This window comes from Nicotiana tabacum, chromosome 19 (assembly GCF_000715075.1).
Source record: "Nicotiana tabacum cultivar K326 chromosome 19, ASM71507v2, whole genome shotgun sequence".
In the NCBI taxonomy this organism is placed as follows: Eukaryota; Viridiplantae; Streptophyta; class Magnoliopsida; order Solanales; family Solanaceae; genus Nicotiana; species Nicotiana tabacum.
Window position 1 is genome coordinate 104,141,721 of NC_134098.1, and position 18,445 is coordinate 104,160,165.

Genomic DNA, 18,445 nt, shown 5'->3' on the forward strand with positions numbered 1-18,445 from the left:
TCTTTATTAATTGAAGAGAGAAAGAAGAAGTTGAGGGATGATATGCAAATGAAAATGCATACCTCTTTTATAGGCATTTGAATGCCCTGTCGACGTAAGTACTTACATCAGAGGAATGCCGATGTAAGCGCATACATTATAAGAATGTCGATGTAAGCGCTTACATCATAAGTTATCTCTTTTTGACTTTTTTTAATTTTATTTTGTCTACTTTTATTTCTTTCACATACAACAACATGTTTGCTTTTATGGATTAAAACAGAGAACATACAGTATCTTTTACATTTCACAACAAAGGAAACTTGTTATAGGAGCACTTGAAAAAGCTCAATCAACCGGAGCATAACAACACACGCAACAAAAGATACTGTTATCTTATTTTTCCCTTTGTGTAGGGGGTGGGGGAGGGATGAATTTTTTTGTCATTCTATGCATAATGCATTATAGTCTCTTGAAATTTAAAAAAAAATAAAATCACCAACTGAAGCTGATGGACTCGAAATGAAGGTTGGAAGCTAAACCAGAGGAACAGATGTTTGCAACTTCATGTCTCATCTTCTTCGGGCCACACACTAGAACTCCAACACTTGATTCTTTCCTCTCAAACAATAACCCTGCAACATATTTACAACTTATTAAAGCAGAGTTCTTCAAATTGGAGCAGGTAAGAGTCTCCAATAGATCTTTAAACTACTAGTAAGGTCAGGTAATTTGAATAAGAGTTTCTTTAGCTATGATGATCTTGGGATATATGTTTTAGACACTAAAGGCAGTAAAATAAATTTACACCATCAATTCAATTTAATTGGTTATAGCAGGTTATTTATCTATTTTCCGTGTTACTAGTATACCAAGCTTGATATATGACTGGTTAATGTTGTTGTAGGTTAACTTAAGCTGGTGATATAAAAAATCCATATATTGTCAATACTGCAGGTAACTTACTTTTGAGGTCTGGTCTTTCACCAAAATGGAGATTAGTTGACTGAAGAAGTGACTGTTGGGGCAAACTCTCCATTTCCCTATCTGCATTATAGAACCAAGAATTAGGTGAAGCCATTGGAGTTGCTCCTTCCATGTTCTGAATTTGGTTGGCTTCCACTCCAGTGTGTTTCTTGTTCCAAAGAAATGCTGCAGTACTTGTGATGACTATGGAAATGCAAATGAGAAGCATATTCAGCACAGCCTTTATCGGATAAGAGTAGATCTCGTTGGTATTTTTATCGATTGGGTAAATGTAGTATTTATCCAAAGCCCCTAAGGAAATCAAGAAAATGATGAAGGAAGATGATATGATAGCACCAAGCCAAAGCCAATTGTTCTGGCCAAGAATTGGAGTGATGGGCTGATCAGATGGGTTGGGTTTGAACCATATGGTCCTCAAGTTCTTCTTGTCTTCTGTTGTTGATTGCTTTTCTCTTGTTACATAAGCCTCAATTTGTAGGCCTAACTTAGAAGTTTCAGATGGGGCACCAGAAATGGGAAGGAGAAGGTCTAACATGGTAAGGTCTTGTGAGTTCTTGAACACACTTATGAGTAGGATTTCTGGTGTCTTGCATTTCTGTGACTCACTTGTGTGGATTAGCTCCCTTATTATGGAGATGAAAGGAGTGATTCCACTCCCGCCGCTCACCATAACCAATAAATCATGCCTGCAACAACGAAATAAAGAACTTTAGTTTATTATTGTAACATACACTATGAAATAGATCTAGAACGGATACTGAACACACCGACTCTAAGTTAAGCATTCGCTTCTGCTATACAATATAATATTTTCAATCATGTTCAGTTTGTCAACACATCTTGTCATGTGACAATATCACCAATTTCATTACCAAACTGACCATGAACCCTTAAATTTCCAGCCATCCCCACATCTACTGATGGCATGTATGAGGGCATAGTAGTCAATTACAGTGCAACTTACTGGTTACTGGACTCTAATGAACTCTGTATTATATTTTTCAAACATACCTTAGGAAATGTGTGGAAGGAGGTCCATAAGGTCCTTCAACAGAGACATTAAGACGATCGACAGAATTAGGGGAAGAAATAATCTGGTAAAGCTTCTTGGACCAGCTTCCTTCACCCTTAATGACAACACTGAGCTTATCTGCCTCCAAACTACTGCTTGAAGTGATTGTAAAAGGATGCCATTGCATTTTTGAAATGCTAGGTACATTCACAAACATGATGCTAGTTGGTGTATAACTTAAACCTGTGGATTGAAAAAAGGATAAAAATGTCAATTTAGCTATGTGAATTATCTTATAACATTCTACCTCAATCACTGTCAATGTAAATGATGTTAGTTCCTTCAGTTACCTTTACTCTTGGAGAAGTTTAGCTCAACAGTTTCACATGGTAGAACTCGAGCTGAGACCAAACGAACATTTGATCGCGACTGTAAGAATCTCAAGTATCGATCAACAATGAAGAGGTAGAAACCGGGAAGCATAATTCCAGCATAAGAGACGCCAACATGGAAAACAAAGAAGACGACGAAGAGAATGTAGAGGTGGTGAGTGTAGAAGAAGAGCTCAAACATCTTTCTCCTAATGCGAGGGAATGTTGCTATCCACAAAACCAATCCAGAAAGCAGTGACAATTCTCCAGCCAAATTTGAGATATCGGTTTTTGCCCATTTAAGCATCTGTTTCATTTCAATCAAAGAGTAATTACTACTAATTAGAAATTCACCAATTGGACTTAGTTGTATTTTAGTACTTCTCATGATAAATCCTACTATAAATTACCTCAGACAATTGATGAGTGGCAGCCCAATAGATAATGTAACAAATTCCATGAGCAGAGAAAAGGGTCATTACAATATGGCCAAGCCATATATGGTATTTAACACTTGCTTCAGAAGTCAGACCAAAGAGTTGCAACACTGAGGAACCTCTTGTAACTGGAACAAACAGAAATGTAAGCACTACATTTCCTACAAGTCCTAACATCAGTCCTGCTTCTTCAAGCTTGACTTCCCATCTGTCATTACCAATTTAAAATTGTAAAATAATCGGATAAAATGTCATACACATTATGATAACAAATTATAAGTACTATATAGAGGCAGATTACTTACACTTTCTGCCCACTTTCGGCAACAGACTGTGGTGTGATAAAGGGAAAGGCAGCGTGCAAGTAAGAGGCATAAGACCAGACTAAGAGTGCGATAAACATTACAAAAAAGCAAAGTTCAATCCTTGTAACAATCCCTAGCCCCTTCACTATTATCGGTCTCCTCCATATTGCCAACTTTTGTTTTCCCTCAACTCTGTTAATCAGAAAATACAAAAAAAGAAAATTATTACATATATAACTAGTTTTGCATATTTATATCTTCGTACTGGAAAAAAAAAAACTTTTTCTTACCTGTTGGTGTTTTTATCACTGGATTTCTTCCTTAAGTGGAGGTATATACACCCCAAGACAGCAATAAATAAGAAAGGAAACGTGTCCAACAACAATGACATTCCTGTAAGAAAAAAAATGCATTTAAAGAAAATCGATAAACCGCACCAATCCGATAATCCGAGTCAAACCAGATAAAATAACCCGATTGTGATTTGGTTTGATTTGATTTGATTGGTATTGAGAAAGAAAACTCGACCATAATTGGTTTGGTTTGGTTTTAACTGGAAAAAAAATCAAACTGAAACCAAACTAACCCGACATTATATATATACAATTGTTAAATATTTTATACATAGAAATATTTATTATAATGTAATTTATAAATATTTCTTAAATAATTTCATAGTTTTATCTTTTTTACATATTATTTTAAGGTTGGACTTAATGTAATAACTCAAATAAAGTTCAAATCAATATTAATGCTAACAAAAGAAGTTCAATTCAATAAAAAAAGGGTAATGTATAGGATATCTATATTTTAGTTTTGCATTAGTTTGTAATAAAAATACATAACTTAGTTCATTTTTTTCTTTAGTGTTTAGTCATGTATTTAGCTGTTCTTATTTTAGCATGACTTAGTATTTTTAGATTATGTTCATTTTATTAAGGCTTATTAATTAACAATATTTATTTTTGCGATTTCATTATCTTTATTATTGAATATTTAGTACAATGCTATATTATTTTCTTGGAAAATACATTATGAAAACTTTACTAAAAAAATTGAAAACTATGAGAGAAACCGAGATTGAAAAACCCGAGTTGATTGGTTTGGTTTGGTTTGGTTTGGTTTATAGATTTAAGAATCCGGCACCATTAGTTTGGTTTGGGAATTAAAAAATCCGAACCAACCCGGCCCATGTACGCTTCATAAATAGAACAAACACGTAGGATTACCTTGAGCTCCAAAGTACGTGGAAGTGGCTGCCCGAGCTTTAATCTTGGGTGTCCATATAAGATAATACATATTGGTTGGTGATACGATCAAAACCAGAAAATAGCCAAGTATAACGGTTACCACTAGAGCCATTATAACTGCTTGGATAAAGCCATTGTTGTCACTTGATGAAGGAGATGATGATCTTTGAGCCATTCTTGAATCCATTTTCTTTGTTTATAGCTCCCTCTCCTTTTCTTAGTGATAATGAGTTAAAAAAACCTTTTGGATGGAAAGTATGGTAAAGGAATGAAGTCTTATATAGTAGTAAAGTAGGAGAGAATTGAAATAATATTTTCTAAATTTTCAAGTGTACACAAATTAAATATGTGAGCTCGTGTTCTTGAAGTATAGCAAGATTCATGTCCCTACTCTAAAGTATTACGGCTGGGAAAATTCCTTTCTTATTATTCTGAATCTGATACTATATATATAATAACGTGTAAAATTCCATGTTGAAGTGAAATACATATAGTATAGAAGTCAACAGGAAGATAGGTGGGGGAGGAGAATGTCACGTGGATAGCCCCATTGTACACAACTGCAAGCTTCATGCAATGTTGCTTCATGTCACTTGGAAGATCTTAAATAACCATTTTATCGTATCTTGCAAAATTCTCTAACAAAGACATTTAATAATTGTAATTACTGTGTTTGAGTATTTTGTCTAAAATAGTAAAATGTATTTTCTCTAAGTAGAAGAGAGTTGCAGACTTGCAGTATGCTTATTACTTGCTCTCTATAAGACAGTACGCAAGAAATTGTTGGGATCGTTAATTAACACAAAAACTTAAGGGGAAGAAAAGAAAAAAATTGCATTTAGATGAAAAGTGTAGATTCCCAATTTTAAAGCAGTTTTTTCGTTTAGATGCTAACGTATATAGTTTGTAAAACTTTTAAACGATGTAGATACTAGACAGTATCAATCGACATCGCCCAAAATTCACCAAAATCCAATGAAAAAATAGAGATGCATAAAAATTAATCTAAGACAGGGTCAATCGGTAAATCAAAGCGTGGGGATCTTGTGTTTTCTTGAGGACTGCGATGCACTGTTAATGTGGTGGATGTGTGTTTACACGTGCCCATTAATCTATTTTTAAATTCAACTTGGGATATAATTCCCATAATTAATCAGTTTTTTACTTTCATTTTGTCATGCAAAGTCCTTATAATATTAGATCCAATTTTCTTTATCTTGAGTATCGACTAAGTATTCTTTGATCATCTGTTGTGAATCAAATAAATATATCCAAGGATAGTAAGGCCGTCAACGGAAAGGTTTAGACCTATTTTAACTTGATTGGTTCAGTAAATTAATTAATTTCAAAGAGAGATAATCAAAGAAGAAAACAAAGATTGCTTATTATATTACAATTCACACATAATGTTACGTGAAACTTTATATATATATATATGATGGCAAGCATATGTAGCATGAACTAGTGTTCTAACTTCTTCTTCGATAAAAAATTACCCGCATTCAATATTTATTCCAAAATATACTAAAGTTTGCGGAGGAAGAGATTAATCATCATTTCTAGTTACTTATCCAATGATCTATTGAAATTTATCTTTCTGTAAAAGTTAAAATAATCATAGACACAGGTTTTCTACTTTGATGTTATCATTCGATGTTGATGGGGGAATGTAAAACAAAATTGGACCCTTATCAAGTTGCATTTTGCCAAAAGTTTCCAAGCAGCGTGCAGAAAGTAAAGAGGAATTAAACTAAATAATACCTACAAATTACTATCACATAGATTTACTGTTTGTTTATCATAATAAGAGTAACTAATCATGTGATGAAGACAACGAGAAAATAACTAATCAGGTTCGGAAGTAGGTAGCTGAGGTTGTGTTAGGTGTGTGTGAACAAAGTTCCACATGCAATGTAAAAAGGAAAAAGATTATACTTATAAGGAGTTAGATACTCTTAATGGTGTGAGGTCTTTTGGGAAAACCGCACGGGCTTGGCTCAAAGTGGACAATATCACACTGTGTTAAGAGTATCTTTGGGTTGTTTTAACCCGGCCAACACATTGATCATTGAAACTAACTTCATAGAAGTAATAAACATTTTGTAAAGTAACAGTAATTATGTAGATGGTAGAAAACCTGAGAATTAATCATGTCTAGAGAGAGGCAAACATTGTTGCTAAGGATTAGTAAAGCATAGAGGCAGCATTGAAGTTTTCGAAGGCTTGAAGAATTAAGAACTCCTATCTTTTGTTTTACTAGTTTTTGTCCAGATAACTATAACGGATTGTTAAGTCTTATCAAGTCCACCACGCTCGAGAATATCAAGTCTCGTTACTCCTTAAACCAAAGCCTAAACATTCATAATCCGATTATTTTTTCTCCGCTGGGATTAAATGCCGAACCTCTAAACCATACACTTAGAAATCCTCATTTCGAGTCATTTACTGTCTCGACACATAAACAAGCACCCTACCATTACCCCAACATTGTGGGATAACAACACATGAACATCATAATAATCTGTGCATAGCCTCGAAACCATAAGAAATACAGATACTGAGCTGAAACGACAGAACACACTTCTCGAGCTGAAACGACAGAACAAATACGTCTGCAGTACCACTACAACTCCTCTATGCCCAATTGATAACAAGTGCTCCACGTCGCATAAGATTGAGTAGGAAGGAAATGAAGGCATAAGCTTCAATGGAATCAAATCGCACTATGAGGAATCAAGAAGGGAAGTGCTCCTAACAACCCTGTAGCCTCTCGAAGATAAGTACAGACGTCTCCGTACCGACCCGTAAGATTCTACTAGACTTGCTCATGACGCGTGAGACCCAAATGAACCTAGAGCTCTGATACCAAGTTGTCGCGACCCAAAACCCACTATAGGTCGTGATGGCACCCAACGTCGCCGTTAGGCAAGCCAACGGTGAACTAACAACTTAGTTATTCATTTTATTATTTTTGAAATCATGAATCTTGTTAGGTGGAGATATAAATACATTAAAGTCATAGATAAATACCATTTAAATATTATACAAGTAAAAGTATATCGAAGTTAAGCAAATCATAAACAAATTCTAGAATCATCCCAAAACCCGATGTCACAAGTGCATGAGCATTTACCAAGGAGTACAATAATAATACAACATCTGTCCGACATGTAAATAAGACAGGGTAAAGTAAATAGTACGGTGGAGACTCTGTGGGCTGCGATACGTAGCCTAGCATGCAGCTCACCATAAAATCTCCTCAGCAGCTGCGCCTACGCGCCAAGATGACCACCAATTGAACCTGTCAGATCCTGCACATTTAGTGCAGAAGTGTAGCATGAGTACGTAAATCAATGCGTACCCAGTAAGTATCTAGCCTAACTCCGGATAAGTAGTGATGAGAGATCGACGTCGACACTTACTAGAGGTCCAATAAAGTAATATGATAAATCATAAGCAAATATGAAGGACAATAACCATAATGGGGTAAAACTGTAAGTTACATAATCTTCCAAAAATTTCTTTTAAAGATATAAATTTTTCAGTCTTGTATTCTATCTCAATAGCTCAGATGTATCAAGTGCCAGTATCAAACGGATAAAGAATGCCATATAAAATGTCAGGCATCAGTGAAAGGATAATCTCGTAAATATTCGGACGGCTAGCGATATAACACACGATTATGCCGAGGTCGTACGGCGTGATCCAGAATAATGTGTAAACTACCAAGGGTCGATCGACACGAACCATAGATGCATCTATTATACTGCCGAGGTATTCGGTCCACTCCACAAGAAAGAAAGAAAATTACCGAATTACGAGACACGTGCTTATACTACAGTACATGAGCATAAGATGACCTTTACTTGTTTCTCAATTAATTTGCCAACAACTCAAGGTGATAAGGCTCGGCCTAATATATAATATAATATATATATATATATATATATATATATATATATATATATATATATATATATATATATCAATTTTAATTATGAATTCAATTAATTAAGCCAACATAATGAGTTCAAATAATTCAAATATTATATGATAAAGTCCTAATTTTACCCGGACATATACTTTAGCTACGTACGGACTCTCGTCATCTCGTGCGTACATAGCACCTACAACTAGTAACACATAACAATTATATCACCTGGGGGATAGTTTTCCCCTTACAAGATTAGATAGGAGACTTACCTCACTCCGAAGTTCTATAACCGGCTCCAAAGCCTCTCTAACACCTCAAACCAATGCCCATCGATCCGAAACTAGTCAAACAAGGTGCAAATCAATCAAAATATACTCCAATGCATATAATTTATAATAATTCTCAACTCCGCTCGAAAATTTAACAAAGTCAACCCTCGGGCCTACGTACCTGGATTCCGAAAATTCTTGAAGATAATCATTACCTATAACACCACGAACTCGAATATGTAGTTTATTCCTAAATCCATGTCCAATTTCATGGTAAAAATCCAAAAATACCAATTTCTAGGGTTTTTTCAGAATCTCACAATTTCTACTAATTTTCATGTTTAAATCCTAACAATATGCGGGAATTACTTACCTTGATATAGATAATTAAAATCTTCCCTCCATGAGCTCCAAAAATCACCCAACCAAATGAAAATGGGAGAGAAATGAGCTAAGTCCCGTATTAAATCAATCTGCCCGGGCTCGCTCTTCTTTGCAATCGCGAAAAAACCATCGCGATCGCGAAGGCCAAAATCAATGGCTCAAAAATTTCCTCTATGCGTTCGCGACCTCCTCGTCGCGTTCGTGAAGCCTTCTGACCCCTGCCCTTCGCATTTGTGGGCCACGAGCTATGTTCGTGAAGGCTTAGCACCTGTCAGGCCCCAGCTCCCCTTTTTTCTTCGCGTTCGGGAACTCCAAATCGCATTCGCGTAGGCTACCCCAGCCTCTTCTCCGCGTTCGAGGCTCCTGCGTCGCGTTCGCGATGAGCAATTCCCAGCAGCCCTAAAATCCTTCTTCGCGAACACATGAGACCCTTCGCATTTGCGAAGAACAAAACCAGACACCAGCACCAGTAGTTGCAAAATAAGAAAAAATGGCCTGAAATCACTCCGAATCAACCCGAGGCCCCCGGGACCCTGTCCAATCACACCAAGTCCCAAAACACAACACGAACCTGCTCGAGTCCTCAAATCACACCAAACAATATCAAAACTATGAATCGACAATCGAAAACTTCCTTCAACTTTCCAACATTCAAACTTCAACGAACGTGTCCGATTCATACTTAAATATTCTGGAATGACGCCAAACTTTACGTGCAAGTCATAAATCACGATATGTAATGACCTGACCGGTCGTTTTGAGTATTTGCACTTCACTCGGTAGTTAAGGCCATGAGTAGCTCCGTATAATGTATTATGACTTATGTGAATTGTCGGTTTTGGTTTTCAGGTTATTCTGAATCGATTTGGAAGAATGAATTTCATGATTTAAATTTTAAGTTGGAAGAGTTGACCAAGTTTAAGTTTTTTGAATTTGACCCCGGAACAGAGTTTTGATGGTTCCGTTAGGTCCGGATGGTGATTTTGGACTTGGGCGTATGCCTGGATTTGCATTTGGATATTTCTAGGAGGATTCGATGCTAAGCGGCGAAAGTTGGAAATGTGTGTGTTTGTGTGTATATATAAATACAAAATTAATTAAATATTGAATATTACAATTTAGGATATTAAATCAATTAAATATTATATACATATATGTATATATATACATACAGAGATAGGATATAGTGTCCATATAAAAGTAATTTAAAAAAATACACACACACACACACACACACAGAGATATATATAACAATTAAGTATTAAATATAATTTATTTAAAAGCTATTTATATAAATTGACTAAAACCAACCGACTTCGATCGGTATTTTCATTAAATTAATATTATAAAAAATTTAAAATTGAAATACCGATCAAATTCGGTCGGAAATATGGGGTCAAATGGTCAAACACTCCACTTAAAATACCGACCGAAGTCGGTCGGAAAATTATAATTTAGGGTGCCGAGCAACGGGTTTCTTCGCCATTTTCTCTTTTCTCTTTCTCTCATTCTTTCTTCAACATCCGCCAACCCTTCCCAAATTTCACCAAAATCCACTCATCACTCCCTTCTTACCCAAAATCAAACCCCCGCACTTCGTCTCTCCCCGTTCTCCGTTGGTCCCACCTCTGCCGCCCCACCATTGCTCCTCCGCCCACTGCCGCGCCAGTTCCAAAATCATACCCCTCTCCTCTCTTTGAAGGTTAGTTATCTATACTTGTTTATTTTAGTTATTTAAATTCTTTCAATTGTATAAACGAGGGTTTACAATTTGGGATGTTGGGAGTATTTCAATTGATTATAATTCTTTAGATTTATGGTTTACTCTAATTGATTTTGTTTATGATATCATGTAAGGTACTTGCTTAATTAGCTAATTTTTATTTTTTTCAATTTTATTGCTAATGATTTATGGCTTATTAAACTATGATTTAGGGCATATTAAATTATGATTTAGAGTTTATTAATCATGATTAATAATAAGTGAGTTAGTCTAATTGAATGGCTTAACTAATTGAAGATTCTAGCGAGTCTAATTATGTTTAATGGTAGGGTTAGAATAATATTGTATTCAAATTAATATGCACTCAAATTATTTAAATATTGTAATTTGTAACTAAATTTTATTATGTAACTTAATTCTATAAATTAATTTGAATTATGATTAATATAACATGTAATGTATTTGTTCTTTATGTAGATGGAATACCGTAGTTGGATGTTGTCACGACCCAAACCGATGGGCCGTGACGAGTGCCCGAGTTCTACCTATCGAATACCCCTAAGCATTCGTCTAAGATATAAACATGAAATAAGTGTAGGTCATGGAAAACGTCTGAAAATAAACTACTGATACATATGAACAACATACGTGGGAAAACATGCCCAAAAGACACACACACACACACACACACACACACACACATATATATATATATATATATATATATATATATATATATATATATATATATATATATATATATATATATATATATATATATATATATACACACATACGGTAGGGCGAGCCGACAAGGTCACATACTATCCAACTATACATGACTGTCTACAGACCTCTAACAGAGTGTACAACTGTATAAAGGACGGGACTGGGTCCCGTCATACCCATATGTATACAAAAGTATCGTACCAAAACTCAATAGCAGCTCCGGATCAAATGGAGCACACAAACTCTTGCTGAGCTGGGATCCTAAGATGGGGGACCGTCAGCCTGTCTACCTGCACCTACGGGCATGAAACGCAGGCCCCCAGGCAATAGGGGCGTCAGTACGAATAATGTATCGAGTATGTAAGGTATAAAAATTAATATATAACAGACATGAAAGAAACATGGAGTAAAGGACTCAAACTGTAAGTATGAATAGCTCTGGCAGGCCCCCAGGCAATAGGGGCGTCAGTGCGAATAATGTACCGAGTATGTAAGGCATAAAAATTAATATATAACAGACATAAAAGAAACATGGAGTAAAAGACTCAACCTGTAAGTCTGAATAGCTCTGTGAATCATGAAACATTTATAATGTCATGCAAATGCGTAAAAAATGTCATATCATGCATATGTATATGCGTACATAACATCATCAAGCCTCTGAGGGCATCCCATCATATCATCTCAGCCTCTGTGGGCAAAGTCATAAACGTATACCAGCTGATCAGGTAGTGGTGCGTATATAACGCCATAACCTTTCCCCATACCCCATATATATATACTATATGCGTATATAACGCCATCTGACTTGGGTCAATATACATGTATAAATGACTGCAATGCATAATGAAGTAAGTCAATAAGATCTTTCGGAATGTCATGAGACCCATGAACAGACGATATGATAGTAGGACATATGGGGAATCCAGAACCTAGGTAACCCTAGTACTTTTAAGAATAGAATCATTTATGAAAGTTGTGTACTTATTCGTTTCATTGTATTATATGGATCATGCCAAAATGAAAGAAGGGATAGCCTTAACATACCTCAAGTCGTCAATGAAACTCAACAACAAGCTTATGATAACTAGCGCGCCAACCCTATAACAAAGAAATACATGTACGACTTAGATGATGCTAGTATATTACGTATCTCAAATGATAACTCGATTCTAAAATAAAACGGACACTATTTCCCCTGATTTTACTGCTCTCTCAAGCCTACTATAGGCGAGATACAAACAAAATACAATCAACAACTTAAAACCAACCTAATTACAATTCAGTACCTTCAATACAACAAAACCCCAATTATACCATAACACACCCAATCAATAAGTTATCAATTAGCCTGAAACTGCAACGACGAGCGACCAACCTACTACCCTACCAAATGTGTTGTTTATCCATTCCCTTTTATCCTTCCAAACTCCATAAATCAGCAGCACAATAGGCCAACACGAGTGGACTATAAAACAGTCCACTAAAAGTGGAAAGAAATCGAACTCACGGCTTCTGATCACCGTCCCGTGAGTTCTAACTATTAGGAAACTAATTTATCAACCTTACTTGACATTTAAACACTTAAATACAGAAATTAGACTTTTATTAACTATGAAGTACCTTACAAAACTCGAACTACAAAGAAAAAAGAGAGGAGGTATAATGATACATCGTAGGGATCGTTCTAATGTTATCGCTTCTCGATTTCGTACTTGGGATGTTAGTATTCTTTGAAACCCTATTAGAGAGATCAAGGATAGGTTTTATGGTGTTATCTGGTCGGATTCTATGTAAAAATGAAGAGAGAGACGAGTTAAGACCTATATATGAACTTTTGAAAAGTCAAAGAGGTGCTAGATTGGCACCCTCGCATTGATCCATTTTCCGACGCTTATATCTTTTTATCCGGATGTCGTATGAATGAACGGTTAAGTGCATTGGAAACTAAATTCCAATACCTTCAATTTTATATATAATATATCCTAAAAAGATCTCATATAGAATACGAAATATATTTCTCAAAAAACTCTATTACAAGGCAAATCCTTAGTCGGTTTTTTCGCAACTTAAATCCGAATTTTCCCAAACTTTATATTTTTTATCCAAACATCATATAAAATCATATTATGACTTTAAAATCATTTAAATCATGATTAACAAGTTTCATATTCATTATACATCACCTTGGGACGCATAGGGTGTAACAATCTTCCCCCCTTAGAAACATTCGTTCTCGAATGTTAAACTCCCCGAGATTTATAGAAATTTTGGCAGAGCCTCCTCTGTAATGGTACCACTACCAACTTGTCAGACAAAAAACCCAACAATACAAAGCCACACAGGGCCACAATCATCAATAACACCAATGGCCTCACACGACCAATGACAATAACTAACATAAGAATCAAGTACCTTATATGTACCTAAGGCTATGATGTCTCAGTTCGATCCTCCTCCGGAAGTGGAAACAAGTGAGGATACCTAGACTTCATGTATTTTTCAGCTTCCCAAGTCATCTCCTCCATATTATTATTCCTCCAAAGTACTTTAACCGAAGATACGTCTTTAGTTCTCAATCTCTGAACCTGTCTATCTAGTATATCAATGGGAGCTTCCTCATATGATAGTTGCTCTGTGACCTGAACATCGTAAATTGAAATGACTCTAGAAGGATCTCCGATACACTTACGGAGCATAGACATATGAAAGACTGGATGTACTGAATCTAAGTTGGAAGGCAAGTCTAACTCATATGCTACCTGGCCTACTCTGTGTATGATCTTATAAGGTTCAATGTACCGAGGACTAAGCTTTCCTTTCTTACCGAATCTCATAACGCCTTTCATCGGTGATACCTTTAGGAATACCCAGTCATCTACCTGAAACTCCAAGTCTCATCGTCTATTATCTGCATATGACTTCTGACGACTCTGAGTTGCTAATAGTATTTCCCGTATAAGCTTAATCTTCTCAACTGCCTATTGTATCAACTCTGGTCCTACTAACTTAGTTTCCCCAACCTCGAACCATCTGATAGGCGACCTACACTTCCGTCCGTAAAGAGCTTCAAATGGAGCCATCTGAATGCTGGAATGATAGCTATTATTATACGCAAACTCAATAAGTGGAAGATGATCATCCCAGCTACCCCTGAAGTCTATCACACAACATATCCTCTAGTGTCTGAATAGTACGCTCAGCTTGACCGCCTATCTGGGGATGGAATGCTGTACTAAGACTTACTTGAGTCCCCAATCCTTTTTGGAAGGACATCCAGAAATTAGCTGTAAACTGAGCACCTCTATCTGAGATAATAGATATAGGGACACCATGAAGTCGTATTATCTCCTTAATGTAAATCCTTGCATAATCCTCTACTAAATACGTAGTCCTGACAGGCAAAAAATGGGCTGATTTTGTAAGTCTATCAACAATAACCCATATAGAGTCAAGCTTACGCTGGGTACGAGGTAAGCCTATGATGAAATCCAAATTACTTACTTCCCATTTCCAAGTCGGAATCTCTATAGTCTGCAATAATCCACCGGGTTTCTGATGCTCAATCTTAACCTGCTGACAATTAGGGCACTGAGCAACAAACTCTGCTATATCCTTCTTCATTTCGTCCCACCAGTATATTTCCCTCATATCATGATACATTTTCGTCTCTCCTGGATGAACAGAATAATGAGAATAGTGAGTTTCTCCCATAACCTGCTGGCTCAGCCCTGCCATATTAGGAACACATAATCGACCTCGTTATCTGAGGACTCCATCTCCTGTAATCTCAAATGGTGTCTTCTCCTTTTGAGGGGCTGTATCTCTATAATGAGCTAGCACAGGATCCTCATACTGGCGTTTCTTCACTTTAGTTACTAAAGAGGATGTTGTTGTGTCCTGAATAGTAACTCCGGTATCACCTAAATCTAGTAATCGAACTCCAAGATTAGCTAGCTGATGAATCTCATGGGCTATCTCACTCTTCTCTGACTATAAATATGATAGGCTACCCATAGATCTACTGCTGAGGGCGTCGGCTACTACATTCGCCTTCCCTGGATGGTATAAAATATCAACATCATAGTCTTTTAGTAGCTCCAACCATCGCCTCTGACGTAAATTCAATTCTTTTTGCTTGAAGACATACTAAAGGCTCTTATGATCCATATAGATATCAACATGAATACCATACAAATAGTGCCTCCATATCTTTAGTGCATGAATCGCCGCGGCTAGCTCTAAATTGTGGATCGGGTAATTCTTCTCGTGATTTCTTAATTGTCTAGAAGTATAAGCTACAACCTTACCATGTTGCATCAGTACACAACCCAATCCAACGCTGAAGCGTCACAATAGATAGCATAACCATCGGTCGCCTATGGGAGTGTCAGAACCGGTGCTAAAGTCAATCTGTCCTTCAATGCCTGGAAACTCCGCTCACAAGCATCACTCTACTAAAACTTAGTTGCCTTCTGAGTCAACTTTGTCAATGGTGCTGAAAGAGAAGAAAATCCCTCTACAAATCTCCTGTAATAACCTGCCAAACCCAAGAAGCTACGAATCTCCGTCGGTGTCGTGGGTCTAGGCCAAGTCTTCACTGCCTCAATCTTCTGTGTTTCAACACGGATACCCTCATCTGAAATAATATGTCCAAGGAAAGCTACAGAATTCAACCAGAATTCACATTTAGAGAATTTTGCGTACAACCTCCTTTCTTGTAGAACTCTGAGCACAATACGCAAATGATCTGCATGCTCAGCCTCTGAACAAAAATAAACCAAAATATCATCTATAAATACAATCACGAATAGATCTATAAAGTGTCTAACACACGGTTCATCAAGTCCATGAATATCGCTGGGGCATTGGTCAAACTGAACGACATAACACGAAACTCAAAGTGTCTGTATCTGGTCCTGAATGTTATCTTCGGAATATCTTTCTCTCTAACCCTTACCTGATGGTACCCTGGCCTCAAGTCTATCTTCAAGAAATACCTGGCACCCTACAACTGATCAAATAAATCATCAATCCTCTAGAGCTGGTACTTATTCTTGATCGTCGCCTTATTCAACTGTCTGTAATCAATACACATCCTCAAGGAACCAACTTTCTTTCTCACAAATAACACATGTGCTCCCCACGGTGATGTACTGGGTCTGATAAATCCTTTTTCAAGCAAATCCCTTAGTTGTTCTTTCAACTCTCTCAGCTCTGCAGGTGCCATTCTATAAGGAGGAATAAATATTGACTGCGTATCTGGTAATGTGTAACAAGCAAACTCAATCTCCTGCTCTGGCGGAAGGCCTGGAAGCTCATTGGGAAAAACATCATGAATCTCATTAACCACCAGGATAGATTGAAGGGTCGGTGACTCTGCTTTCACATCCTGTACCTGAACTAAGTAATAAATATAGCCATTTCTGATCATCTTCCTTGCCTTGAGATAGGAAATAAACCTACCTCTTGGCGATGCAGTATTACTTTTCCACTCTAGAACTGGCTCCCCTAGAAACTGGAACCGAACTATCTTTGATCTACAATCAACGTTAGCATAACAAGAAGCCAACCAATCCATACCTATTATAACATCAAATTCTACCATATCTAGCTCAATCAGATCTGCTACTGTAGAATGACTAAGAACTACTACTATACAATCTCTATATACCCGTCTAGCTATCACTCGATCCCCAACAGGTGTAGACACCTCAAAAGGTTTAATCAACTCAGTTTCTATCCCAAACTTACTAGCAACCAACGGAGTGACATACGATAAGGTGGAACCTGGATCAATTAATGCATATACATCATATGAGGAGACTGATAATATACATGTAACAACATCAGGTGACGACTTCTGATCCCGTCGACCCGCTAATGCATAAATGCGGTTCTGAGGACCGCTCGAGCTAGATGCTCCACTTCTGCCTCTACCATGACCGGCTGGTGCCTGTGAACCTTGCCCGGGGGCGTACTGATGATGACGAACTAGCTACAGATCCTGCTGGCCGAACTATACCTGCACCACCTCTCGTCGGACAATCTCTCATAATGTGGCCTGGATAACCACAAGTATAACAAATACCCAACCCCACGAGGCACTGCCCGACATGCTGCTTACCACAGTGAGCACATCGTGGTAAGGGTGGCCTCATCTGACTTGACTCACCTCTATACTGAGAACTAGAGGCCCTGGATAGGTGGAATGATCAAATCTCTTATCGGCAAACTGAGGGGGTGCACTAGCCGATGGCTGGGCTAGATACCTCAGGTATTGCTGTCTCTGACCACCTCGAAACTCACTAGAAGGACTTGAGTATTTTGCTCTCTTACTCTGGCACATATCATGCTCACGATCGGGCCTCTGCTTCTGCTTACGCTCCTCTACACCTTGAGCGTATGCTTGAATATGAGAAATATCAATGCCTGGATGAAGTGAGACCAATATACAATCATTAAGCAGGTGCGGCTCTAACTCCATCACGAACCGGTGAACCCGATCCTCCATCTTAGCTACAATAGTGGGAGCATACCTAGCCAAAGAATCAAACTGAAGGTTGTACTCCCGTACACTCATATTACCCTACCGAAGGGTCAAGAACCTATCAAATCTGGCCCATCTATGCTCTGGTGGCAAATAATGACGAAGAAAAGCCTCTGTAAACTCCTGCCATACTGCTGGAAGGGCATCCTCACCTCTGGATAACTCCCAAGACTCGTACTAATTAATTGCAACATCCCGAAGTCTATAGGAAGCTAGCTCAACTGACTCAGTCACAGCGGCCTTCCTTACCCTCAAAGTCCTCTGCATTCTATCGATAAATACCTGAGGGTCCTCGTTTGGATCTGCTCCAGTGAATATCGGAGGGTCCAAATTAATGAAATTACGAACCCTCGCACTAATGGCCCTATCTGCATGACCAATATCTACCTCCTGGCGTCGAGCCTGTGCGGCCACTATTCGATTCATTAGCTGAATAACATCTCTCAACTCTTGACCCGGTGCATCTGGCTGAGGAGCTGGGGGTATTGGAGCAAGTGCTGTAGCTGGTGCCCCTC

General features: G+C 37.5%; 1 protein-coding gene across 1 annotated transcript; it reads right to left on the reverse strand.

Moving 5' to 3' along the window:
- Positions 1 to 291: 291 nt before the first annotated feature.
- On the reverse strand, positions 292 to 4,552 carry LOC107818188 (ferric reduction oxidase 2-like). The gene is made up of 8 exons (XM_016644133.2): positions 4,321 to 4,552; positions 3,382 to 3,484; positions 3,092 to 3,283; positions 2,760 to 2,994; positions 2,329 to 2,656; positions 1,978 to 2,221; positions 946 to 1,652; positions 292 to 614 (listed from the first exon to the last, which is right to left on the reverse strand). The coding sequence occupies exons 1-8, from the start codon at positions 4,526 to 4,528 to the stop codon at positions 475 to 477; spliced, it is 2,157 nt and encodes a 718-aa protein (XP_016499619.1). The 5' UTR covers positions 4,529 to 4,552; the 3' UTR covers positions 292 to 474.
- Positions 4,553 to 18,445: the final 13,893 nt, after the last annotated feature.

Excerpts from the sequence above, each read along its gene's own strand:
- LOC107818188 (XM_016644133.2), bottom strand. The coding sequence starts at position 4,528 with ATGGATTCAAGAATGGCTCAAAGATCATCATCTCCTTCATCAAGTGAC. Across the intron at positions 3,485-4,320 it reads CACGTACTTTGGAGCTCAAG|GAATGTCATTGTTGTTGGAC; the intron begins GTAATCCTACGT and ends TTTTTCTTACAG. Across the intron at positions 615-945 it reads TGAAAGACCAGACCTCAAAA|GGTTATTGTTTGAGAGGAAA; the intron begins GTAAGTTACCTG and ends AATATGTTGCAG.